Raw genomic sequence first — 25685 nt, 5'->3', positions numbered from 1 at the left:
GGGGCGGAGCGGGCGGGGGCGTCTCGGGGGGTTCCGGTGTATCCCGGTATTCCCGGTGTGTCCCTCGCCGTCATGTCGGCCTTGGAGAAGCAGCTGCACCTGGGCCGCCTCTCGCCGCGGCCCCCGTTGCCCGGCGGCGGCGGCCAGTCGGGCTCCAAGATGCGCATGGGGTAGGCGGGGGAAGGGCGAGGGCGGCCGAAGGGGCCGGGGGGGGGGGTTTGGAGGGGAGGGTTATAGCAGAGGGGGAGCTCTGGAGGCAGGGGCGGTCGTTTTGGGGGGTCTGGAGGGAGGAGGATTCATTTTGGGGGGTGTGGAGGGAGGGGTGTTCGTATTTGGGGGGTGTGCACGGAGGTGGTGCTTATGGGGGGGTCTGGAGGGAGGGGCGCTCGGATTGAGGAGTCGGGGGGGGGCTCGGATTGGGGGGTCTGGAAGGAGGGATGCTTGGTTTTGAGGGGTCTGGAGGGAGCGCGGCTTGTGTTGGGGGAGTCCGGAGGGGGGGCTCGTATTCGAAGGGTGTGGAGGGAGGAGTGTTTGTGTTTGTGGGGTCTGGAGGCACGTATTGGGGGTCAGGAGAGAGGGGTGCTCGTTATTTGGGGTGTCTGGAGAGAGGGGTGGTCATTATTGGAGGGTCTGGAGGGAGGGGGGCTCATACTTGCAGGGCCTGGAGGGACGGATTGGGGGGTGTGGAGGGAGGGGTGCTTGTTTTTGGGGTGTCTGCAGGGAGGGGTGGTCTTATTGGGAGAGGTGCTCATTATTTGGAGGGGGTGGCTCGTTTTGGGGGATATGGAAGGAGGGGTGGTCAGTATTTGGGCGTCTGGAAGAAGGGCTGCTCATACTGGGTGTAGAGGGAGAGGTGGTCGTTTTGGGGAGGTCTGGAGGCAGAGGGGGGGGTCTGGAGGAAGGGGTGGCCCTGCTTCCCAGTGCTCCAGGAGAAGCAGCACCCGGATCAGGCTTCTCCAGCACTGCCTGAAGTATCCTCAGGGCTGAGGGGAGGTGACAGGTCCCGGGATTGCTCTCCAGCCCTTTTTTCCAAATCTGTTTGCCATCAGTTTTGGGAGGGAGTGCCAAGAACCTTTTCCATCTGGTACCTCAGAGCGTGGCTGGGGGAAGAGAGGTGTTTTGGAATTCTTGGGAATGGGATTCCTAAGTCGGAGTTGGACTTTGATGATCCTTGTGGTGGGTCCCTTTTTCCAGCTCAGGGTGTTCCATGATTCTGTGAAATGGGATTTCTCAGCAGCAGGTATCCCTGTGAAGTAGGTGAGCTCTACCAAGGGACTTGAATCCCTGCTCCAGGTGATGGAAAATCTGGGGTACTCTCAAATCTTTCAAGCAGGAGTTGAGAGCACATTTTGGGAGCTATGGGAGAAGTTTGACTTAAGAATGTGGATGGCAAGTAGAAAGGATAGAATGGGCAAGAACAACCCTTATTCCCTGAGTCAGGGGGAGAAAATGGGTTGCAAATGGGATACTTTTGAAGGGAATTTCATAATTCCACCTCCAAAGGTTGTGATGTGAGGAGAAAAACAGGATCTTGCAGCAGGTTGGTTTGAAGGGAGGGGGGTTCCAGGTGCAGAGGGAAGCAAAGGAAGCTGGCAGGGATGGTGCAGATTGAAAACATGGAGGTTTTAACTAATTTAATTAATGAGAAAAACTGAGATTTTGTTAAATCTGGAGAAAATGTGTTTTCAGGGATGTGAGAGTATGGAATTTGAGGTCTGCCTTGTGACAGAGACTAGGGGTTGGTGCTCTGGTCCTCTCCACCTCAGGACCTCTGCACGATTCCTACTCCATTAGGAGGCTAAAAATATCCTACAATTCCCCTAGGAAACCTGCTTTGATGCAGGAAATCAGATAACTAAAAGAAATAATGGGAATTATTGGAAGTATGGAAATAAACTGTTGGGGTATTTATGGATGGGAGAGGATCATTTTTCTCTCCTTTAAAGCAGAGTTTAAAAAGGTTGGTACACATCTCATTATTTTTGGATTTCCATCCGTATTTTTGGATATCCATTGGTTATATTTGGATGGATGGAATGCAGTTGGTGTTGTTAGGACATGAATTAATGCTGCCAAATCTTCATCAAACACTGCTTTATTTTAATATGAATTATTTTAAAGGTAAGCTTCACCCAAGTGTTTACTGGCAAGGCCTTTAGTTAAGCAAAAAAGTTATGTTTTAGGATTAATTTAGAAATTAGAAAATAAGTGAGCTTGAATGACTTTCTCTCTTTCAGGACTGTTGTCTGCTCTCCTGTGGCTCTTGGTTACCTGAATTAAGAGTTTCCTTATGAGATGTGGGGTTGTGAACAAGCCACTAAACTCCAAATTCCCCATTTCGTGTCATGGAGAGGCTTGGATTTCACAGTGGTGTGTTGAAGGTTACATGAACATGCAAAGTTAGATTCAGTGTTAAATATATTGTTTAATTTTACTGGCTCTGTTCAGAAAAGATTTCACCAAGCAAAGTCTGCCAAGCACAATTTTCCTGGTTTAGATGAAGAAATTAGATTTTTAATTCTTCCTCTTGTTTTGTCCTGTTTAACTCATCCTTCACAGCTATTTTGTGTATTTTTTAATGTGCTTTATACAGTTTTCATGCACTGTAAACTTTGTCAACACCCCATCCAGCCCTTGTGATAGTTTTTGTTAGAAAAACTGACAAATGTAATGGCATTTAGGTTACTGACTTAAAGAAGTGCTGTCAAATCAACCCCCCCATATATTTGTTGCTTCATTTGCTCATTGCAGGTAAACAAACAACTTGTAACGGGCATTTCCAGGGGTTTTTCAAAGGATTTTATAAATACTTGTGTGTTTTGGTTTTTTTTTTTCTATTTAGAGATATTTATGCTCATTAGTAGCAATCCCATATATTAATTTATACAATTCTTCCTGTCTTGCTGCACTTCAGAGGATTTTTAAACACTGTTAGGGAATTATGAAGGAAAGTTTGTTTTCTGTTGTCCTATAAACCTCTTTTTTCCCTTTCAAATACTTCCTGAGAGCACTGATATGAAACCTGTTGTTGTGGTTAAGGATCAAGAATTTCCCTCGAATTCTTCCCCTTGGAAGCAGCAGGGAACAGTCCATAATAATGTTGTGTTGTGTGGCACAGTTGTATTTTTTGTTTCCAAGTAAATCCCTTTATGGTGGACATTCCTGGTTGCACACCCAACATGGAATGGCCTCATCCAGAGAGGCCTGTGGCTTGTATGGAAAGGAGACAAGAAAAAGTGGGATAGAGTTTAGCTTAGGCTGAGTTTATCCTTACAAGGTTCAGTTCAGTACAAACCAGTACTGCACAATGGGATAAAACAGCTGCAGAAGGTGCCCAGAATGTGTTTTGTAATTCCAGCTTAATGTGCTGGAGTTTAAGGATCATTCCAGAAAAATTATTCTGTCTCACCCATTTCTGGTTTGGTTTGCTGGATCCTTTAAAAAGCACTAATTAGTTTTGTCAGTTCAAATATTTGGTCAGCAAAATGTTGCTTCAGCATAGGAAGGTGCAAACCCACAGCTGCTGTTTAATGGGTTCGCTTCTAATTTTGAATTTTGAGTGTGTGTTGTGCTAAAAAAAGCAGCTCTAGATAAATTCAAAATCAAAGATACTCATTCTTTTCTCGGGAGAAATGTTTTCCACCCCCTGTGGTCACTTGGGATTTTGCAGAAAACTCCACATTTATTCTGCCCTTTGAGGGGGTTCAGTGTTAAATCTGAGGTTATTTTATGTTTCAGCATTGCTTGGAGGTATTTTCTTTTGAATCATGTATTTGCATCAGAGGTGACAATAGTGTTTAATTCCCGACTCCTCTTCACTTTCTGCTCCAATTCCCTTGCAAACACAGGAATTCTTGTTAATTTTTTTCCCTCAGATATTCCACGTTTGTCACACAACTATTAACGTTTCCCCTGGAGGTGTTAACTCTTGTTGAAGCTGCTAAATCCATCAGTAGGGCGAGTTCCTGAGGGAGGGCTCAGCTTCGATTTCATGGATTCCTCTTGCAATTCCTGAGCTACTCTCTGTGGATCTGTTGTGGTATTACCATCTGCCTGCCTTTTGCATGGATATTTTAGCTTTGGATCTCTGCTGTCAGAAATGGAAGGAGACACAAAAATGCTCATCCTCGGAAGTGCTCAAGGCCAGGTTGGACAAGGTTTGGACTAGTGGAAGGTAGGGATGACAGGGGGTTGGAATGGGATGGGCTTTAAGGTCCCTCCCAGCCTAAATCAGTCTGGGATTCTCTGAAAAGCTGGATCTATTCCCAGGGAGTGGTTAGATGTGGAAAATGGAGAAGCATCGCAGGTTTATTCTGTGGTCCAGGGATTGTGTATCAGTGCTTCCAGGAAATGGGAAACCTTTTTTTCCAGGAGAAGGAGCTACTCCAGGCCAGCCTGAGAGGCTTGAGACTGAGACCAAGTTCTCCAGGTTCTCTCAAATCATCTGCTTGGGAAAACAAGCTAAAAATCCCCTTCAATCCAAGCAGCTTCTGAGTTAATTTAATTTACCTATCTCTGTAAAGCTTCTAGCTCTATACCTTGTATTCCAGTCTGGATTATTTCTATACTTCTCTGGATCCTCTTCCAGTTATACCTTTAATTTATCGATCCAGCTGCAGGTTTTGGTGATTTTGGTTAGTGCTGTGCTTCATATTCCCTGTGGCAGCCTCGAGTGCTTGAAAATCTGCATTTAACGGGAGAAACTCTGGGGTTTGGTGTTTGTGGCAGATCCTGAGCCCGTCGCCATCTGTGAGGTATTTTGTGTCGTTGCAGCTTGGTCTTGTGGCCTTGGTGTACAACAGCAAAAAAGTTCATTTCTTGCTTTTTATTATCATTAATTTTGATGCTAAATATCCCAAATTTGTGCTACTGAAGAGTCGTATGATTTCATACATCTCCCACATATTATGGATTCCCTGGCTGTCCATCCTGTAACCCTTCTTCCAGAAAAATTCATTAATTTGTCATACAGCCAAAACTCTTCGTGGCATAATTAGGAGCTTCCCCATGTCCTACCTCCCCTATGGATAAGAGAATTCCCTTAAAATTTCTGCTATCACGATGCAGGTGGTGAGTTACCAGGGAGTTCCTGCCGTTTACCAGGTTTATGGATTACATTGGAAGGGGTGTAACAACATGATATTTTCTAATCACCTGGAATTCCTCAGGAAAATCAAACTTAAATCCAGCTGTAACATGCTGTGGAAAAGTCTGGCTGCATTTGAAATGCTGCATTTTAAAAGGGTAGTGGAATTTATTTCTTACCTATTCAAAAACAGGACAGGGGAATTCGTCCAAGCTATGAGAAGTTCTCTCCATCTCCAGAAAGAACCAGAATGCTATGGAGAGAGAGAGAGCACATGATCAGAGCTGGGATGGCTTCCAGGGAAAAATTAAGGTTTGAATGTGATATTTGTTTCTTGATCAGAGTATGAGATTAAGCTGAGGAAGTAAAAGAGATTAATATTTTCTGGATTTACGTAGGTGACACCCCATTTTATTTAATTGAAATTTGACAAGAAGTCTGGAAACCCACAGGAGGGAATTTGGTCCTGGAATTCAGGGGGCAGCGGGTTTATGTTTCATACTCTAGAGATACAAGGGGAAGTAGGAGTTCTCTTTCTACAAAATCCAAAAGCTGCTTTACCTGTTATGTTCTATTTCCTTAGGAAACCGTGGATTCAGGAGAAATTTCCTTCCACAGGCATTTTTCTGCTGGGAAGGTCTTTCACCCCTCACGCCCATGCTGGATTTTAATATTCTGTGCTGCCTGGTTTCTTCCCCCAGATGAGTTGAAGTGCAAAAACACAGTTAAAATGGTGCAGTTACTCATCCTGGGCTCGAATGCAGCCTAATTATTCCACTTCCAAAATTAAGCCCTACTCTTTTAGCCTTCCTGAGTAAATACCAGCCCGAGAACCAGATTTTGCATCAACTGAGTCATCAGGAAAATTCTGATTGCGGAGCTTTTTGTTGGAAATGGGGATACAAGGAGAGGGCACAGCTGCACCTCTTGAAAAATAAATTGTTTTTTTCAACTGGGCACCTTTTGAGAGTTGGTTTATGGGATGTCCACAGGCCTAATGATAATTTAGGGGGATTGCATTCCATGGGGTGCTGGATATGCCCTGGCATTAGTACTGCAGGAGCAGCTCATTTAAGGGGTAATTTGTTGCAGTGCTTTGTGATGTAACCACCAAAAAACTGCAGCAGAAATTATTGCAAAGAGGAGATGGGGAATAACGACTGTAATTCACAATTTGGAAATGTTTTCTTGGGAAAGCCAGGGGGGTTTTTGCTGCCTTTGTTCAGTTATTGTTCCCTGAGCATATGGAAGAAGACACCAGGTTATATAAAAAGGCCAAAGGTAATTAATTCCTAGACGTGAAGGGGCCACAGGTAGTAGCATTGATGTCCTAGTTTTTTGTCACTCCAAGTCCACCATCCTGGTGTGGAAATACTCCACCAGCACAGTTGCACAGTTTTGTTATTGTGATCCTTAATTTAAAATAGTTTTTAAAAATCCTACCTTTTAAATTTTTTTTTTTTTATTATTTTAATAAATATAGCCTCGCTGTGTTTTACCTGCATTGCTGGACTTGAAAGCATCCTTCCTACTGAGGTATTTTTAGGATAGGATATTGTCAGATTCCCAGGACATTACGTGTAGAGCTCTAAGGACATGGAAGACAGCATTTTGAGGAGTGTTTATTGCATTTTGTGATGACGTTGTTCCCATGGTCCTTATTCTTAACTGAGGCAGGATAGGCATGGAAGCACAAAATGAATTAATTTAATTGTTCTCTCTCTTCCCTTCACATTCCTGATGTTGCTTTACCTCCCATTTTAAATACTTTTATTGTCAGATTTTTAACTGTCGCAATAAATTTCACAACACTTGAGCTGTAATTAAAACTCGCTGCTGTGAAATTAAACCTGGTGGATGGATTTTGTTTATTCTGCTTCCAACAATGTTTTTAATTTATAAATTAAATTTAAAAAAATAATTTATAAATTAAATTTATAAATTACTTTAATTTATACCACACTCTTCAATTCTAGCCTTTGGAACAGGTTGACTTTCTATTTGAATGTTACTTCTTCCAAAAATTAGAGGGGATTTCTAGGAATATTATAATCTGTGCCAGATAGTAGGTGGTAAATTAGTAACCTTCAGTAAATATCTGACACTGCTTTTCAATACTGTGGGTCAAGGTGACTTCTGAGAGCAACATATTCTTTTTTTTTAAATTATTATTCATGGACTGAGTCATAAATTTGGGATGGCTTCCTGTGTTCCAGGCTCTGGAGTACTCCCAGCCACGTGAGTGTCAGGTTTGCCTCAAGGCCAGAGCAAAATTACAAAGTATTTAATGCAAAGTATTATAAATACAAAGTATTTAATGACTTTTGACTCTGTTTTGAAGCACCTGCAAACTGGCAGGTTGTACTGGGATGATATCTCCGTATTCTGTGGTCCTTTTATTTTCCCTTGGCTTACTGTAGTCTAAATCACCATTTTCCAGTTTTTCTTGGAATTACTTGATGAGGAAAATACTCTTCTCTCTGTTTCCACGAGTTCTCCTCAATAGCAGTAACAATTAGGGGAAAAAAGGAAGGATTTCCTCACTGACCATAAAATCCTTAATATTGTTGTTATGTGGGAATTTCACTTCCAGTCCTGAACTGTTGCATAACACTAGCATGTTCTCTTCAGTGGATGGAGGGAAGCCTGGATGCCAATTTCAGAAGAACATTTTAAAAATAACTCCTTTCTTAGGGATTTTTTTTGTCTTGCAGCCCTGGAAGAAAGAGGGATTTTTCACCAGTGCTTTGGAGCCAGTACTTTGAATCTATGGAGGATGTTGTGGTGGAAAATGACACTGGCAAGGATATATCCTTTTATTTGGCAGATTTAACTTGTCATAATCTCAGTGACTGGGGTGGTATCACATGTTTATTGGGGTTCTCTTCAGCTTTTTCATGTATTTCTTCTCATCTTCCATTATGTCCCTTGCAGGGTTCCTTATCAATAACTAGAACTATCCCTTTTAAGCTCTTCCTAGCAAGGCCATTGTTTCTTTAGTAATCATTAATTCAAAAGGAGCATTTCCACCAGCTCAATACCATTTTTTGCAGGCAAACACTCAGCAGGTTCCCATAATTCAAACCCTATCAGGATCAAAGCTGTTTATTGATTTTTATTAACAGCTTCAGCAGTACAACAGGTCAACCTCAACATCAACACTCAGATGTTGATAAATACTTCCAAATTTTTGGCTGAGGTGGTGATGCCATCAGAGTCTTCTGGCAGTGCCAGCCAGGTTTTTTTTTGCAGTTGTTTCTTCTCCAAGATTAGGGAAACCAAACTTTCAGGCTATTTCTCTCCAAATACCAATTTAGTAATAATCCTATAATTCCAGTAGCATATGATGCTTTGCAATGAGAGAATTCTCTCTCCTTGTTGTTTTGCCTCAGCTTGTCATTGTGGATTTGTCCAGCTGATCCCACGAATTCTTCATGCCCTAGCCCTGGAAGTGTTCCAGACCAGGTTGGATGGGGCATGGAGCAACCTGGTCTAGTGGAAGGGGTCCCTGCCCATGGCAGGGGGTGGGACTGGGTGTGCTGTAAGGTCCCTTCCAACCCAAACCATTCTGTGGTTCCATAGTGATTCATGATGTGCACCTTGTCTGCGTTTAATATGCAGTCCCCTGAGGCCCCCAGTATGAAATAAAAGCATAATAGATCTCTTTGAATAGGTTGTGCACATAAACATCCCAAATTTAAGCGAATCTTAGTTGTTTGGGATCTTTTTCTGCTCCCTTTAGAGAAGCTTCAGCTTCATATGAAAGGTTGTGGGCAGATGTGAACTGTGGAAGCAGCTGAATTAATGGGTGGGCTGGTGCCCTCTGCTCTGCCCCAGTGACCTGTTAGAGTAATTTGGGGTGAGAGGAACCTTAAACTCATCCTGTTCCACCCCCTGTCATGTGCAGGGACACCTCCCACTAGACCAGGTTGCTCCAAGCTCCATCCAACCTGGCCTGGAACACTTCCAGGGATGGGACAGCCACAGCTTCTCTGGACAACCTGTGCAAGGGCCTCCCCACCCTCACAGGGAAGAATTTCTTCCCAATATCCCATCTAGCGGTGCCCTCTGGCAGTGGGAAGCCATTCTCCCTTGCCCTGTCCCGCCAGGTCCTTGTCCAAAGTCCCTCTCCAGCTGCCTTGGAGCCCCTTTAGGCACTGGAAGGGATTCTAAGGTCTCCCTGGAGCCTTCTCTTCTCCAGGCTGAACACCCCCAACTCTCCCAGCCTGTCTCCAGAGCAGAGAGGTTCCAGTCCCTGTGGTTTAGTGGCTTTCTAATTTTCTCTCAGTTGTTCAATTCACTGTTGTGCACAGGGGGAAAGGGTGGGGCAGGAGATGTGGGAATTATGGGGAGGAGAAAAACTGGGCAGCTGGAAAACGACTCTTGAAGCTTAAATTCAGTTACCTTTTGTCCGGGTAATGCTTGAACAAAATCAGGGGCAGAAATGAGTACACAAGGGTGGAAATAAAACACTGTTGGGTATTGCAGGCTCCAAATCCAAGTGACTTCGAGTAACTCTCTGGAATGCCCTTAACTGTTCATACACTTTTCGAATTTACAAAAGTGGGTTAGAGGGGCCTGTCCTGCTGCTGTTACACGGTGGAGGCCACTCTGCCCTGTCCTGGGCTGTGTTTACTGTAAGTAAAGCTGCTGCTTGAGAGAAATAAATGTGTGTGGAAATGTAGCCGTGTGAGTGTGGATTCAGCTCTGGGAAACACAGGAAAACAATATTATTAAAGATAATAACAATATTATCTTTGCGTGGTTGAGGTCCTGCTGAGAAACCTCATTTGCTGCTCAAGCCACTCTGAAACACAGACTGAAACTCTATGAAACAGAAACTGAGGTGGTGCCAGCCAGGAGTGGCTGTGGGGACTGACCAAGCCAGAATTCCTCCATCCCACCCATTCCCTTTGAAAAATGAAGTTAAGGAAGAAAACTGAAGACTTCAAATAAAGTAAAGTCACTTGCAGCGTGGGATGTTTATTTAGGACCTTTTTAATCCAGCAACTCTTTGAGTTCTCTGGTGTCCTTAATAAATAATAGGATGACTTCCATGGAATTGTGACACCTCCATGTTTTCCCTGTGCCTTTGTTCCCATTTAATACTTTTTAGCACTTTAATGGTGACTTCCTCATTTCAATCTTTGCTTAAAGGCTGCCAAGAATAGCCATTTTACAGGATTCACTAGCAACTGCTCTTAAATTCCCAACAGGATTGTTGAGTAATCCTAATGAAACCATCTTATATGATGGGACACACCAGAAAAATGCTTTTCCAACTGGACTGTAATTTTGATGTCTGTAATATTTGTTAGTTTTAGCACCTGCTACAAAATTATGTCTTTTGTGCATTTTGGAATGAATTTGTCCCAAGCAATCAAGTGTTAAATGTTTGGGATGAACCAGAGCTTATAAAAATGAACTCAAACCCCTCCTTCAAAATAAAAATAACACAATTTGAGAAGCAGTGAGGGTAACCATCCATAAATGAAATAACCTGCAGGAGCAGTGTGTTTCTCATTTCTCTTGCTTATTGAGCAGGGAACGTCTTGAGTGACGAGTCTGGACTTCTCATGGCCAAAATACTCCAGTTTGGATAAAACTCAGGGCACTGGAAATCCTTCCACTTTCTCACATCACACCAATGATCCTCTTTCCTTACTGCCTACTAACAGTCATCTGATTTTTAGCAGCAGACCTCTGTTAAATTATTGCTATGGTGCATAAGCACCTTGCAGATGGCAGTTTTGCAGTGTCTTTAGGGGCTGGAAAATATTAATTTCTGGATTCTGTGGGGTTTGGAAGAGCAACTGCTACAGCCGTTTAGGAGTTGAATAACTGAAAAATCAAAATAAGAGGGCTGAGTAGCTTTTGGCATTTATGTAGGTGGTTCTATTAAGAATTCCTCAGCAAATTTTCCTGTTCCTGCAGGGCTGTTATTTAAATAATCAATGATTGCTTAACACAGAGGTCTTCCTGTCAACAAAGAATGCCACTTAATCTCTATGATACCTGAAATAACTTAGTTGCATTGATCTGCCAGGGACAAATAGAGCCATAGTTGTGTTGCAGCCCTACTTTACCTTAAAAAAAGTTATTCACTTGTTCCCCCCGACCTCTTTGGACTAATCAGTTTTTATACATTTCAGCCTGTAAAACTCTATTGTTGGAGAGCAAATTGAACGTGTGCTGCAAAGCAGCTGCTTCATCGTCATGTCAGCCATGTAGCTGGGAGTTCATTCTGTACCAGCTGGGGCTTGGAGAGGGAGGGAATTCCTTCGGTGTCCATAATCCCACTGCTGTTTCAGTTTTCAGAAGTGCTGCAGAGCTTGAATTCATGATTTGGTGAATGTCTGTAGTGTTTGATGCACAGGGAAATAAATGTCCTCGTTAGCAGTGGCAAGGATGGAGCTTTTGGTTTATTAAGGGTCATTTTATGGAATATTCTTGCTTGCTGTCTGTAACACCTTATCCAATCCAGGTTCAGCCGCTTTGTTGGCGATGAAGGGTTTTTAGGGAATGCTTGATGTTGCTAATTGCACTCTCTCTGTCCCTCCTTGCAGTCTGCAATCATTAACAGGATCCAGTGTAGGATCGTGGCTTTGGATCTCCGAGGCCATGGTGAGTCAAATAAATAAACCTGGGATCACATCAGTGTGTTATACTCTATGGTTTTTTTAAAGATGTAGTGAATTCCTCGCAAAAATTACTAAGAAAGCATATTAAGGCACCCCAATTTTTATTCAAAAGCAGGGATGGAAAAGTGGCTTCTGCCAGGAGCTGAGACTCCCTGAACTTCTGTGCAAGGCACTGGTGGGTTTGTTCCTTCCACCACCCCCCTCCTTTGTATTTCCATGACCTTTAGGTAATCTTTACTATGAGAAATAAGGGCTGTTATTTAATTTTAAGATACACTGCAAATACAGCACAGTTATGGGCAGTATTTCCAACCCGTAGTGCAATAACTGTTCCTATTAATTCTGTGTTTCTTAATTATTCATGTGCACTGCTGTAGGCTCACTGTTAGTATCTGTGCCAAAAAGCTTTGTACAGTCCCTGCTCTAAGTCCTGAGAGGGCCTGAATGTTTTCAACTGAAGTGAATTTAACTTGGGGTTGTTTGTTTTTTTTTTCTAGGAGAAACGAAAGTTAGGAATCCTGAGGATCTGTCTGCAGAGACTATGTCCAAGTAAGGAAGTTTACGCTCATTTCTCTTTTCACAAACCTCTTATTTTCTTTGATTGAACAATAAACTACTTGAAGACATAAAACATTCATTCAAAGAGCTGGGAGATTTCACTTCATGTGACTCTGGTAGTTGTCCCTTCTTTTTCTTCCTTTTCAGGACAGTTTGAAATTTTTTGAAATTATATCTTTGCCAGCTGAGTCAGATTCCAAACTGGAGTAATTCTCTGGGTTCCCTCAGTTTGTAAACTCAGTGGCTCCACATCAGTGAGCATTTTAAACCTACAACACTTGCTAGAGAGTTTGTAATGGCAGGGGAATGCTTTCCTTGGAGATCTCTGGGAAGATTTTAGCCTGAAATCACCAGTTTGGCTCTCCCTCAGGTCCTGGAGCGAGCATTCAGAGTGGGGCCACCTTGGACTTGTGGCACCCCCAAAGTCTGGGCCACAGACTGAGGTTTTTCAAGCATAGAGAGGGTTGTTTTTTTCAACTACCATGACCTGCTTTGGTATGCAAATCCTGCTCTTGACAAAGCTGTAAGAAAAGCAAATACCCACTGTAAAGCACATTATGCTCTGCCCATGTTTAGTACAAAGAGACTCTTTGCTATGACTACAGTTAAATCACGAAGGATTTTGTAACCTTCCCATGGACAAATCCACTTGGTTTGTTGTGGGGAGGCCATGTGTGAAATGGATTCTGACTTCCATTGTGTACCTTATTCCTGCTGCTTATGCCTTGTCAGGCCCTGGTGTGTTACTGTCCTGAGGACATGCGGGATGAAATAATTAGAATGTTTTAGAACTGGAGCAGCACCACTGTGTGGGGAAAACAAGTCCCTTTTGTTTTCAACCTTTCCTCCTCTTAGCAATGAGCTTGAAAGTTAATCTTAAGTATCTTTTAAGTAGGAGCCTTAAATTAGTGCTGGCTTTATGCTTATTCTTTTAAATCAAATCCTCAAGCAATTTTCTCTAGTGGAGCAAACAAGCTAGTCAAGCTATTTTTTTCCCTTCTTTTCTGTTTTCAGTACTGCTCAGTGCTCAGGTTCCTCAGAATGGTTGTAGTCAAGAAAGAAACTGGGATGTCTTTAAACTACAGTGCTCTTCAGTAAATTTCAACCCTTAGCTCTGCTGCTGCTTTGGGGGTTGAGGATCACATCATCCAGCTTTCCCATCCTGTGAAAATGTCAGGAAGTCACAACTTCAGTTTAAGAAGGTTCCTTATGGAAAAGACGGGGAAATTGCCCCTTGCCTTATGATATCTGTGCTTGTAGAAAGTCAGTCTTTTTGCTCATGCCCAATGTTGTTCACCTTTGCCTTGGTTAGTTGGGCTAAGTTATTTTCTCCCTTTAATTCCAAACAGTTCTTCTTTCAGAACAATGAATTTCTTGCTTTGTGCTTCCATGCAAGAGGATTTGACAGCTTTTTCTCACCTTTTATTTAACATTCTCACCAGCAAATGTCAACCTAAAGTGATTTCCTTGGGGAATCACAAAATTTTTATTGGGAGGAACCTTAAAGCTCATTTCCTCCTGGGTAGGAACACCTTCCAGTAGAGTGGGTTGCTCAAGTATCTTTTAAATGGGTGTCTTTTAAATGGGTACCTTCTAAATGAGAACTTTCTTTTAATAAAAATGGAAATGACATGGATGTTCAGGAAAGCGTTGGCTTCAAGGATTTCCTTCACTGATACCGAGATGAAGCAGTGACAGGAGAAAAAACTTATTCCCTGTGGGTTAAAAGACAAGTTTGAAGCCGGAAATCTCTCTTGGATCGGTACTTTCTCCTCATGTAGAGGTGGAGATGCCAACCACGGTTTGCTCTCCCTCTGGCAGAGACGTTGGGAATGTGGTGGAAGCTCTGTATGGGGACCTTCCCCCCCCCATCATGCTGATCGGGCACAGCATGGGGGGGGCCATCGCGGTGCACACCGCCGTCGCGAACCTGGTGCCGAGTCTGCTGGGGCTGTGCATGATCGATGTCGTGGAAGGTGAGTGTGGGTTCCCTCAGATGGCCTTCCACCCCTTTGGGTGGGCTTCCCCCTTCCGCTTTTTCCTTTAGCCCCAAATCCCCCGGATACCAAAAGTTTTGCCCAGTTTTTAAACCAGTTCCATCCTCCTAAATATCCTGCCCCCACAAAAATCTTTCCTGTGTAACCCTCCTTCTCCTTTTCCCTTGCTTGCTTTTTTCCTGCTAATTACTTTCTTTTTAGTGGGGAAAAGGGTGGCTTTTTCTATAATGCCTGGTGCTAATTAATGTTTCCTTCTTATTTACAATCTGAATGTCCTACCTTTTCAAATACTAATTTCCCACTAACGACCATTGGCTTAGGAATACTGTACTTTCCTTAACAACATTAAATCCCCCGAGCTCTGAAGGCGTTGCAGCCAGCTATGTAAAAGGGATATGGCAATGATTTCATCAGATGCCACAAAACTGAAATACTTGCTTTCAGGAACAGCCATGGATGCATTGAACAGCATGCAGAACTTCCTGAGAAGTCGCCCCAAAACATTCAAGTCACTTGAAAATGCCATTGAGTGGAGGTAAGGGATGGATTAGTCTCTAAAATCACTTGTCTTCCCTGTTTCCCCACCAGCACTTTTCCCACGTGAATTTTAAATTGACAGTTACAGTGACGAACAAGGGGGGGTGTTTGAAGTTGACTTTTAGCACAAACCACTCCAAATTTCTTCTGACAACAGGGTTTGGGAATGGTTTGGGGAAATCTTGAACTGTGCAGGGATTTTGCTGCTGTTTCTGGGCCTGCTGGTTCCTGAATCTCTTCAGTAAATATTTCTCTCTTATTATTTTTTTCTAGTGTAAAAAGTGGACAAATAAGAAATCTCGAATCTGCCAGAGTTTCTATGGTCGGTCAAGTCAAACAGTAGGTTGCTTTTGGTTTATTTTATTTATTTTTTTTTAGAGCTCTTAAAGTCATCTAGTCTGTTTTGCAATATTTGCTACATGAGTGCACTTGAAAAGGAAAATTTCTTAGAGCAAAACCCCCAAAGATTTAAAAGAAATCCACTGTGTTTTAAAAAGTTTAACTGTTGTGTGTTCCTTGATTTTCATGCCTTTCTGCACATGTTAAGAAATAAGTGTTATCTGAGGAGTGATCTGAGGTGGGTTTGGGGATGAATCAGAGTAACCTGCTCTGGCACTTGAATCCTTTATGTACTGAAGCCTTTACAAATGTCTCACACTCCATAAGAAAAGCTTAAGTTGATTTTTTGACCACTTCTACCTCGTCTAAGGAGCAGTTGGCATTTCTGTTTGCACGAGATACATGTGCTGCACATTCACGCAATCCCAGTCTTTCATCCGCAGCTTCTTCTAAACTTGAGGGGTTTTTTTTTCGGTACCTGAGAAATTCCTGAACACTTTAAATTGAATTCTGGGTGTTTTTTTTTGGTTTGGAGTTTTTTTTTCTTTTGGCAAGGAGTTAGTTCTGGTTTATTTTCACAGATGTGAAGGGGCTGCCAGTCCTGAATGTCCTAAAGCCATAGTGGAGGGAATTATTGAAGAGGAGGAGGAGGAGGAGGAAGAGGATGAGGAAGGGGGAGGCTCTGTCAACAAAAGGAAGAAAGAAGATGACACAGAGGTAGGGAGTTTCTTGCTGTATTTTCACTTTCCCATGCAAGAGTAGTCATCAGTAATTATCCAGATCATTCTGATTTAAAAAGGAGCAACTCCAGGGATGGAAAACTCCAAGTCTGAACGTTCAAACAATTTGTGAGCTATTTATGTTAGAAAAAAAATAGCAAATTGATTACCCTGAGTCGCTCAGCCTTGTCTTGAAGGCTCTTCTGCTCTTGGTGTAGCTCTTGCTGACTTTTTTGTTACCTACTCGTGTAGTTGGACTCTGATTTGGAAAGAAATTTGGAGGAGGGAGGGTCATCCCCTGGACGTGTGTGATCCACCAGAGGGAGCCAGTATTTTTTATATATATCTCTGTATACGTGCACTTCCGAGTGGCTCCCTAAGTTCATTTTCTTCCTGCTGTTTTCCTGATCAGTAATGCAGAGCTCTCTCTCCTCTCTGCAGACAAAGAAGGAACATTTATACACGTGGCGGATTGAACTGGCTAAAACAGAAAAGTACTGGGACGGCTGGTTCAGGGGTTTATCCAACCTCTTCCTGAGCTGTCCCACTCCAAAGCTTTTGCTTTTAGCTGGTACGTGTCTCTCCCAGTCCTGTTTAGGTGTTCAGTGATGTCCCACTTGTATTTTAGAGAATAGGGTCAACATTTGGCTGCTGTGTTTCTCTGGGAACAGCAAACCTGCCTCTTCTGTGTTGGCTTTTCCATGTCTTTTGAAATCATTCATTCATGGCTGAGCTTCGCGAACGAAGATTTGGGAAGGCTCTATCCACATTTGCTGCAGGCACGCTGGTGGCTTATGAGGCCAATACGTGACAGACATATCCGATTGCAAAAGGCGCAGCAGAAAGACTCCTTAGGTGGTGTATTCTGCAAGACACGGTTCTTTCTGCATTGCCTTTTTTCCTTGAGAGTGACCCTGCGTGAGTTCTCAAAGGAGACAGCTGTGTTATAGATGCTGTGTCTCCAGGCCTCCCGATTGGAGGCCAGAGTAGACCAGTTATGGTGATCAATATGGCCAAGGCTGAGATGTTGTTTCAGGGAGTCCTTGTATCTTTTCTTCGGGGCTCCTCTCATGCGGCAGCCAGTGGCAAGTTCACCATAGAGCAGGATCTTAGGGAGGCGGTGGTCCTTCATCCTTGAGACGTGCCCTGCCCAGCGCAGCTGTGTTCTCAGTAACATGGCCTCAATACTTGTGACTGCTGCTTGTTCTAGTACAGATGTATTGGTCACATAATCTGACCAGTGGATGTTAAGGATTGTACGGAGGCAGCACTGATGGAAGTGTTCTAGGAGACGCAGGTGGTGGCGGTAGATGTCTTTTGAAATATTGTGGTGTGATTTGAAGTTCTCAACTGAAAATCAAATACAGCTTAGGCCCTTTTGTACCTTAGTAGGAAGTAAAGTGTGTAACCAAGATAAATCTCCTTGAAGTTGTAGAGAGGATGTGCTCTTGCATTTTTTGGCTGTGTTTCTTTCCTGTCACTTCTGGTCTCAAGGTGCAGCAGTGAAATGTCCTCATGGTGGGTGGCAGATTTGTTTATTTTGTGTTTTTCAAGCTAATGTCCTTTCAAAATGCAGTCGTGTTCTCTCTGGCTTTTCTCCAATACATCTGTTTATTTGATTGTAGGTGTTGACAGGCTGGATAAAGATCTGACCATTGGGCAGATGCAAGGTAAATATTTATTTACTCCAGCCTTACTGTAATGCTCTTTTTAGAGGACAGCTTGTTGCTATGGGTACAGTCTATATGCAAACAAATGTGCATTAAAGAATTAGCCCATCCCAAAGTGTTCTCTAACTCTTACCCTCGAGGAAAGGTGGGGAAGTTCAGGAGTAAGAGGCTGAATTAGAAGTTGTGAAGGACTGTTGCCATGGGTTTTGTTCAGTCCAGTGTTCAGTGTTCCAGCAGTGGAGCGCCCACATTTCTCTTGGATCACATGGTCTGTGAGAGCTTCTTTCTAGTCCATTTTTCCCCCCTTTCTAGCTACATTCCTAATGTTCCTATGTAGAACACCTGCAACCATCTAAAATTGTCCCATCTCCTGGTATTTCTGGCAGACATCAGACCAAGATTAAGCATCTTCATTAATGTTTTGGGATTTTGGCTGGTTTTTTAACCCATCCCAGCTTTCCAGAGCAACCAGTACTGGAAAATAGTATTGGATAGCAGGGTAAATGTTGCCATAAGGTAGATTTATAACAGTTTCAACTCTGAAAGGAGTTGCATTGAGAGGCTCTGAGAAGTTTAGCTTTATTTTAACTTGTGGGAACCTACTCTAGTTACACCTGGGGAATGTGAATTATGCAGCTGATCCATGTATTCTTTGGAGACCATCTCCTGTTTGTGTTGTACAGTTTACCCAGACTTCCACGCCATCCCTCGTCCCTCTTTGCAGATGCCTTTAGTGAGATTTCTTGGTAAAGAATGTGAGATCCATGTGCTGACTCTTGATCCACAGGGAAGTTCCAGATGCAGGTCCTCCCACAGTGTGGCCACGCAGTCCATGAAGATGCTCCCGACAAGGTGAGCCCCACCATGGGATTGAAGCTGCATTGTTGTCCCAGCTTAAATGCAAATGGGATCTGTTCTTTACCATGCAGCAGAGATTATACTTCAGGGGTGGTTTTTTTTGGCACCGCAACTGGCTTTTCACAAGCAGCTTGGATTTTGAAGCTGGCTGGAAAGCCTGGGTTAAGATGTTACATGCTGGGTTGGGGATGTACCTAATCCTTCCCAGTGTGGATTTCTCATTCCTGCCTTTCCTCATGCGGTTCCCCACTACCCCTTGCACCAAGCTGCAGCTTTAGGGGTTGGTCTGTGTTTTGTTGAATTGAGTGGCTCACATTTTCCAAATGGAAACCAAATGTTCCTGAAACAGCTTTCAGACTGACAGAGCAGTGCTCCTTCTGGGCACTGCTGGAATTAGTGTCCAGATAGAAGCAGGAATGTGGTTGGGAGCACGTCTGTTTTAAAGCTCTGACGGCTGTGAGTGTAAAACTCAGCCTTTCTGTGCTTCATTTTACAGTCTGAAATAGGTATTTTTATCTAAATATACTGATGGGGTATTGAGAAGAAATGCTTCCCTGTGAGGGTGGGGAGGCCCTGGCACAAGTTGCCCAGAGAAGCTGTGGCTGCTCCATCCCTGGAAGTGTTCCAGGCCAGGTTGGATGGGGCTTGGAGCAATGTGGCCTGGTGGAAGGTGTCCCTGCCTATGGAACTGGATGAGCTTTAAGGTCCTTTCCAACCCAAACCATTCCAGTATTGCTACTGTCAGGCTATCGTCTTACTTTGCTCTTTATAGGAATAACTTGAACGGTGATTTTACCAGACCTTGTTTTAAGAATTACTGAAAAGGGTGGAGAAAAAGTTTGCTCACTTCTTGGTTGCGAGATCAGTGTCAGAGTCAAACTGGAAGCATTTACATACATATATATATATGTATATATGCATATATATGGTGTATATATATATAAGCATATATATATATAAGCATGCAGAACTCTTGTTTTAAAGAAGCAAACTTGACTCAGCAAGAGAACCCCAAGGGCATGAACTGTTGTTGGGAATGCTGCAGGTTTGGAAAATTGCCTGAATTTCTTGTTCTCTTTGTTCCCCTTTAAATCCTGCCTGATCTTTTTTCCCCTTTCCTCAGGTTGCTGAAGCTGTTGCAACATTTCTGATCCGTCACAGGTTTACAGAGCCCATCGGAGGATTCCAGTGGTAAGGATTCATGAAAGCTGGAGCTGTGCTGTCTTTGAGCAGAACTTTTGCTCCTGCTACCAGTTTGGCTCTCAAGGTGGGAGGTTGGAATTTTGGCATAATGCTAAAAACCACAGATAAACAAACAGCTCTGAGTCACAGCCATTAATGCATTTGATGTTTATGTGTTCCCTCTGAGTTTCTCATGTGCTAATTTCTTATGTCCCCTCCCCCTTGGAGAGGAGGAGCGAAGCTGATTCCTTCCTTTATAACCTTCCAGGGAAGCAAAATGACAAATTTTATGGCATTTAGCTTAAATAATATTTTATTTAAGTAATCAAAGCCTTGCAAACAACTTCCATCACACTTCTTTGGCTAAGAAATACTGATGAAATGAGGCAGGTAAAGCCGTGTGCTTCACATTCCAGACTTTCTATACTTATCCCATGTGTTTTCCTATTAAAATGAACTATGGAAGCCAGGCCTCTGTGATCAGCAGTGAGAGGAGGGTGTGACTGATAAGGTTGAGTGGAAAAACTCCCAAAGTCTTAGTTAAACCTCACAGAAAGTGTTTTAGGATCATACTTCAGGTGAGTGGTACAATCAGCCTGTTTCTTAAAGCAATGCTGAAAAGTCTTCCTGCTTTTAGCTAAGAATTCCTCAACAAAAGCTGAAAGCCCCAAAATGTGTGACACTGGACTGGCAATGCTAAAGAGTTATTGCTGCATGACCTCTTCCTTTTTTTCCCCCTTTTTCCTGTGCCCTTGGGGATGAAACAGTAGAAATGCAGGACTGGGAGTTGCATATTTTAAGTTCAATGAAAGAATATAGTGTAGGTTGATGGGAGAGAGGGAGAAGACCAAAGGACTTTGCAGCTAAATTTAGGGTATTGCAGAATCTGCAGAGAATACTTGTATTTTAATATGGGATATTTCTTCCACTCTCTTTTTTTTCCTCCTAGTGTGTTTCCTGCTTGTTAATATCCTGGTGTTCTCCAGCACTGATTCCTGTTGTAAATAAACTGCACCAGAGGCCACTGTGATGTATCCATATGCTCTCATCTCCCAGTCCAGCAGCAGTGGGAAGTTGGTGTGAGATTCATCCCATAGAACTAGTTCTCCAGTCTAAATTCTTAGGGACTTCCTTGCTGGGAAGCAGCTTGTACTGAAGACCATGAAAAGCTCTTCATACCCTTGGGAGTGGGATCCTCCTCTCTGCTGCCACAAGGAAAGACCTCCTGGAATCCCAAGTAGTCGATCAGACCAATCTCCATCAATTCTCAGGCTTTCTCGGACCCAACTGCAGAAGGGCCATGGACAGTCCAGATCCACCAAAGGCATTGCAGCACAGCCAAAGCTTCGGAATTTTTCTGTGGAGTCATCTTGGAAGTGCCCCTTAGATTTGGGTTTTATATATACACGTTTTTCTTTCCCCTAAAGCAGATGAGGAATTGGCTTTGTTGAGAGCTCAGGTTCATCTCACCAACACCAGCTTAGGGTTAAGGTGTGGGAAGAGCCTAGAGGACACTTTCCTGGGAAAAGTTGAATGAGACTGTAACTCAAAAAGGTGAGGAGGAGCCATGAGCTCTGTTTCAGTCCTGCAGTTTTCTTAGTACTTGTTTCAAGTCCTTTCTGTGAAGAATAGCCTGGATAACTCCATCTACTGCAGACACATCCCAAGAAGGGGACTCTGGGCCTGTGCTAATGGGGAAGACCCAAGAGCAGCAGGAACAACATGGCCAACAGGCTGTTTTCTGCCCCTGGCACGTGTTTGTGCTTCCCTTCTTGTAGCTGCAATTAAGCATTGCTCAGCATCATGGAATGGCTGTAGGTGAACCCTGGAAGAGCTTGGAGTCAGTCCTGCTGATGTGGATGCAGAGGTGAGGCAGCTGCTCCCCCGGGAACTGGAGGAAGGACCTTCTTTCCATTGTCACTTCCTGGATCATTTTGCTGCCTGCCCTCCAGAATTCTATATACACAGAGAGCTTTTCTTCAGGGATAAATTATCCCTAGACAGAATCACGTGTGAGTGTAAGAGCAGACGTGTTTTGGAGCAGTTTTCCTCAATATTTTCCCAGTGGATATCTGAAATCCCTTTTTTCCTGCCTGATGTCCGTAACTCTTTGCTGCTGTAGGATGATTTTTGTGATTTGGGAGCTGTCATTTGCATCCATGTGTATATCCCATGACAAGAGCCATCAGGAATTCTTGGCATTTGAGAGAGGTGCAGGTGGGGCAAAGGGTTTAACTTTGAGCCTGGTGGAAATCCACTCATCTCTGATTCACTGGGCACAGCGGTCCTGGCCTTGCTTCTGACACATCAGGGTGGGAAGTGCCTGGATTGGGGACAGGAAAAGCTCATTCCAGAGAGCTCTCCTCCCTCCTGGCACTTTGGCCATCAGGTGATTAAAGGGAATTACTGGTTCCCAGCATTTCCCTCTGTAAGTCACCATGTGAATTACTGCATTAATTTCCTGTGGCCTTGATGTCCACCCTGTTCCTTATGGATTCAATGGATCTTCAATAATTGAGATGCAAAATAATACCTTCCCGAGACATATCCTGAAAATTGGCAAAATTCTCCTTTCCAGGCGACTCCTTTGTTCAAATTGTTAGGTATTAAATAATACAGTGTCTGTATCCAGAGTCTCACTTCCTCGGATAATTAAGCCTGTGGTCATAATCCTGAATGATCCTGGTGAATTCACATTCCTCCTTTGTAAGTAACTTGGAGAATCCAAGGGATTCCTCGTGTTATCTGTTTCATTTATGAGATCTGAAAAATAAATCCCAACCACACAGACCGCTCCGTGGAAAGCAGATCAGTTCTGTATTCTCTACAGGCACCACTGGAAAAGGTATGACTTTTGGAATGACTGTTGATGAGGCCTATGTAGCCCATGGGGCCTGTGCGGCCTTTGAAGCCCATGGGGCATATGGGGTCTGTGGGGCCTGTGTAACCTATGGGGCCCGTGTGGTCCATAGGGCCTGTGAGGCCTTTGAAGTCTGTGGGGCATATGTAGTCTAGGGGGCCTATATGGCCCTATGGGGCATGTGAGGCCTTTGGGCCTCTAGGGTCTGTGGGGCCTTTGTGGCCTCTGGGGCTTTAGGATTCTGTTTTGTTATTTAACATTTGAGAGGTGAGTGAAAAGAAAATAAATGTTTCAACAGCCTACTTAATGGTATGTCCCTCTGTGCTGAGCTCCCAGCCCTGCCTTGCCTGGAATAAGTGGGAATAGTTCAGGGACTGGTGCTGGATTTAAAAAAACAAAAAAAAAAAAAAAAGGAATTCCAGGGACAGCAGCAGTGTGGGAGTGGGTGGAGGGGAAATTCCTTTTGGTTCAGTCAAGCCATGTACATTTTTGAGACTGTACTTTTGCCTGAGAAGTATTAATGCTCCTGCTGCAGTTTCCAGGGAGCTCCAGGATAAATGGGATTTGGATGAGGGATAGCACAGGCTGTGAGAAAAGGGACTGCACAGAGAAGGCATATTCTGTTCAGCTCATGAAAAACAGGGGCACAGAGTGAATTGCCCCCTAACTCCCAGCTTTTCACTGTGTTTTTCCTGCAGCCTTTGGATTATTTAGAAATCACAGTTGCTTTTGTTCCAGTTATTGGATTGAAGATCAGTAGAAACTTTCCCAGTGGAAGATCCCAAGGCTTGGCAGCAGCATGAGATGCAGTTTGGGAGGCTGGTTTGTCACAGGCTTTGCTTTAATTTAATAAATTAAATAAATAAATGAAAAAATGAGGCCTAGGACGGGTTTTACCACATTATACACACCAGAAAAAGCCATCAGTGACTGAGTGGAGCACTGGGATTGTTGGAAAAAGATTATTTCCTCTATTGCTAATGCACGCGGTCTTGCTTTGAATAAACCAACCCTTGAACATGGAATGAAAACTCAGACCTGGGGTTTTCCAGATGGAATTCTCCCCTCAGGCTGTGACGGCATTTGCAAAGGTAATACTTTATAGATAAAGTTGTTATTTTTCCCTTTTTTGGCCACAGAAAGGCCTGGAAAACCTGAGGAAGCCCATTCCAACTGGAGCCGTGCATTGAAAAATTCCCCCCAGGAGGGTGGATTAGATATTAGGAAAAAGTTAATTTACAATTGAGGCTCTGGCCCTGGTTTTCCAGAGAGGTTGTAGATTCCCCATCCCTGGAAGTGTTCAAGGCCAGGTTGGGCGACGCTTGGAGCAATGTGGTCTAGTGGGAGAGAGTTGGAATTGGATGAGCTTTATGGTTGCTCCCAACCCAAATTACTCTGGTTCTGTAACTTTGGCACTGACATTTATCCTGACATTTATCCTCCCTTCCACTATTCCCTTTTCTCTTGGGAGCAGAAAGGCCTGGGAAAAGAGCCTGGCAACCAGTGATTCACTGGTTTGAACTGGTGCTCCATGCTCTTGGAAATCCAGACATGAATCTTCAGCTGAGGTCAAAAAATTGAGTTTATAGGTTGTCCCTTCCAAGAAATCCTGGCCCTGGTGCATCTACTACCCATCTCACAGCCTGGAAGTGCCCTTTGTGTTGCCCAATCTTGCATCCCTTGGTTGTGTCATCCGTAGTGACCCATCTGACGGCACCGTGTCTGTAAGGCATCCCAAAACAGCGGGATAGGGATAGGTATTTGATCCAAGCTTTGCTGTCGGATGCTTGGTCAGCTGTGGCTGAGCATTCCCAGTCTGGCAGGGTGACCTTTTTTAACCACGTGCTGCTATTTCCAGATGGAAAATGTGTGTGTATGTGTGTGTGTGTGTGCGCGTGCGTGTTGTGAGTTCTCCAGAGACCGCGCGCCATGTCCTGTGTCAGCCACATCCTGTTCCTGTCTTGTTCCGTGTCCATTTCCCTCGCCTACAAATAAAGCATTTGTGAAAAGCCTGGAGTAGGAATTCCTGCTTTCCCTTCAGCTGTGGTACTTGGGCTCTTCGGAGCAGCCAGTGGAGGAAAGGTGTTGATCCAGCTGTTCCTGTGCCATCCCCAAGCCTTGGGTTTTTCTGGTGACTCATGGAAGCCTCTTGTCATCCAAAACGCTCCTCCATCCCTTCCCTGCGCTGTAGTGTGGGGGAAAATGGGGAATTTAGCACCAGCTTTTGCTTTTCCCACTCCTTTCCATGACCAACTCCCATGTGTACAGAAACATCTGGAAGTAATAAACCATGGCCCTCGGGCTGCTGAGTAACGTGTGCTCTGTCCAACCATCTCTGAGTCCTGGCATGGTTGTTCCTGTTTGAAAAAGCAGGAATTTGAGGAAGTTGGAAATCTTCCAGGCTGTTTCACACTCAGGCAGGTTAACAGACCCCCAAAGGGCTCCTGGAGCCCTTCCCCGTGCTCCAGCTCCTGCTGTCCTGCCTGAACACTGCTTGCAGCTCCCCTCCACCCCTGTGTGCCTATGGAAGGGTTAATCCAGGGCTGCATAAAGCAGCCAAGGAGTGATAAATGCACATTTTTTAACTGAAAGTGAGCAGGATAGCCCTTGGGAGAGTTCTGCCTGCTGTTTCCTTCCACCTTAATAATTTTTGTCCTTTTTTCTTCCAGCTAGGAAAGAGCCTGAGAGGTGACGTGGTTGCCTCGACCCCCGTGGGGAGCCGGGGGGGATCCCAGAGGAATTGAATCTCATCCAATGTTCCTAGATGAGGCTGGATGGACACAGAGTTTCTGTGTCAATGGTGTCCTCCACCTCAACCCTCACTTCATCCGGGTTGTTTCCCCTGGGAAGTGCCTTAGGGGGATCAGCTGGGGGCTCCTACCCGATCTCCAGGCGCTGCTGGAGATCCCGGCTGCCTCCTTTTGGCCTTCCAGTCACTGAGGAGCTGTGGTCGCGCTGGAGAAAGGGAATGTGTCTGCGGGCAGGCGGGGGGCCAGGAGGGGTGGAAGGAGCTGCCATCTCCCTGAGACTGAATTTTGGCATCCTAAAACATGGATGGGAACACGGGGATTGAGGTTTTGGCACCCCAAAACAGAGCTGAGATCCCTGAGACTTGATTCTGGCATCCCAAAACACAGATGGGAGCCCCAGGGTTAGGGTTTGTCATCCCGAAACAGAGCTGGGATCCCTGAGACTGGATTTTGACATTCCAAAACAGCTCTGGGAGCCCCAAGATTAG

At 44.1% G+C, this 25685-nt stretch overlaps 1 protein-coding gene across 1 annotated transcript; it reads left to right on the top strand.

Annotated features, from left to right (window-relative positions):
* Positions 1-2: 2 nt before the first annotated feature.
* PPME1 (protein phosphatase methylesterase 1) lies at positions 3-24456 on the top strand. Its single transcript, XM_032677899.1, has 14 exons — positions 3-170; positions 7801-7894; positions 9631-9723; positions 11653-11710; positions 12225-12276; positions 14107-14261; positions 14727-14817; positions 15093-15158; positions 15740-15875; positions 16319-16448; positions 17503-17547; positions 18335-18399; positions 19529-19596; positions 20537-24456. Exons 1-14 carry the CDS (start codon positions 73-75, stop codon positions 20553-20555), a joined length of 1170 nt encoding a protein of 389 aa, XP_032533790.1. The 5' UTR covers positions 3-72; the 3' UTR covers positions 20556-24456.
* The last annotated feature ends 1229 nt before the right edge of the window (positions 24457-25685 follow it).

This window comes from Chiroxiphia lanceolata, chromosome 2 (genome assembly GCF_009829145.1).
Source record: "Chiroxiphia lanceolata isolate bChiLan1 chromosome 2, bChiLan1.pri, whole genome shotgun sequence".
In the NCBI taxonomy this organism is placed as follows: Eukaryota; Metazoa; Chordata; class Aves; order Passeriformes; family Pipridae; genus Chiroxiphia; species Chiroxiphia lanceolata.
The sequence above is the reverse complement of the archived record's forward strand: the minus strand, read 5'-3'. Positions and strand labels throughout refer to the sequence as shown.

Coding starts and splice junctions, on each gene's coding strand:
- PPME1 (XM_032677899.1), top strand. CDS start 73: ATGTCGGCCTTGGAGAAGCAGCTGCACCTGGGCCGCCTCTCGCCGCGG. Junction 171..7,800: donor GGCTCCAAGATGCGCATGGG/GTAGGCGGGGGA, acceptor TTTGTCTTGCAG/CCCTGGAAGAAAGAGGGATT. Junction 11,711..12,224: donor TTTGGATCTCCGAGGCCATG/GTGAGTCAAATA, acceptor TTTTTTTTCTAG/GAGAAACGAAAGTTAGGAAT.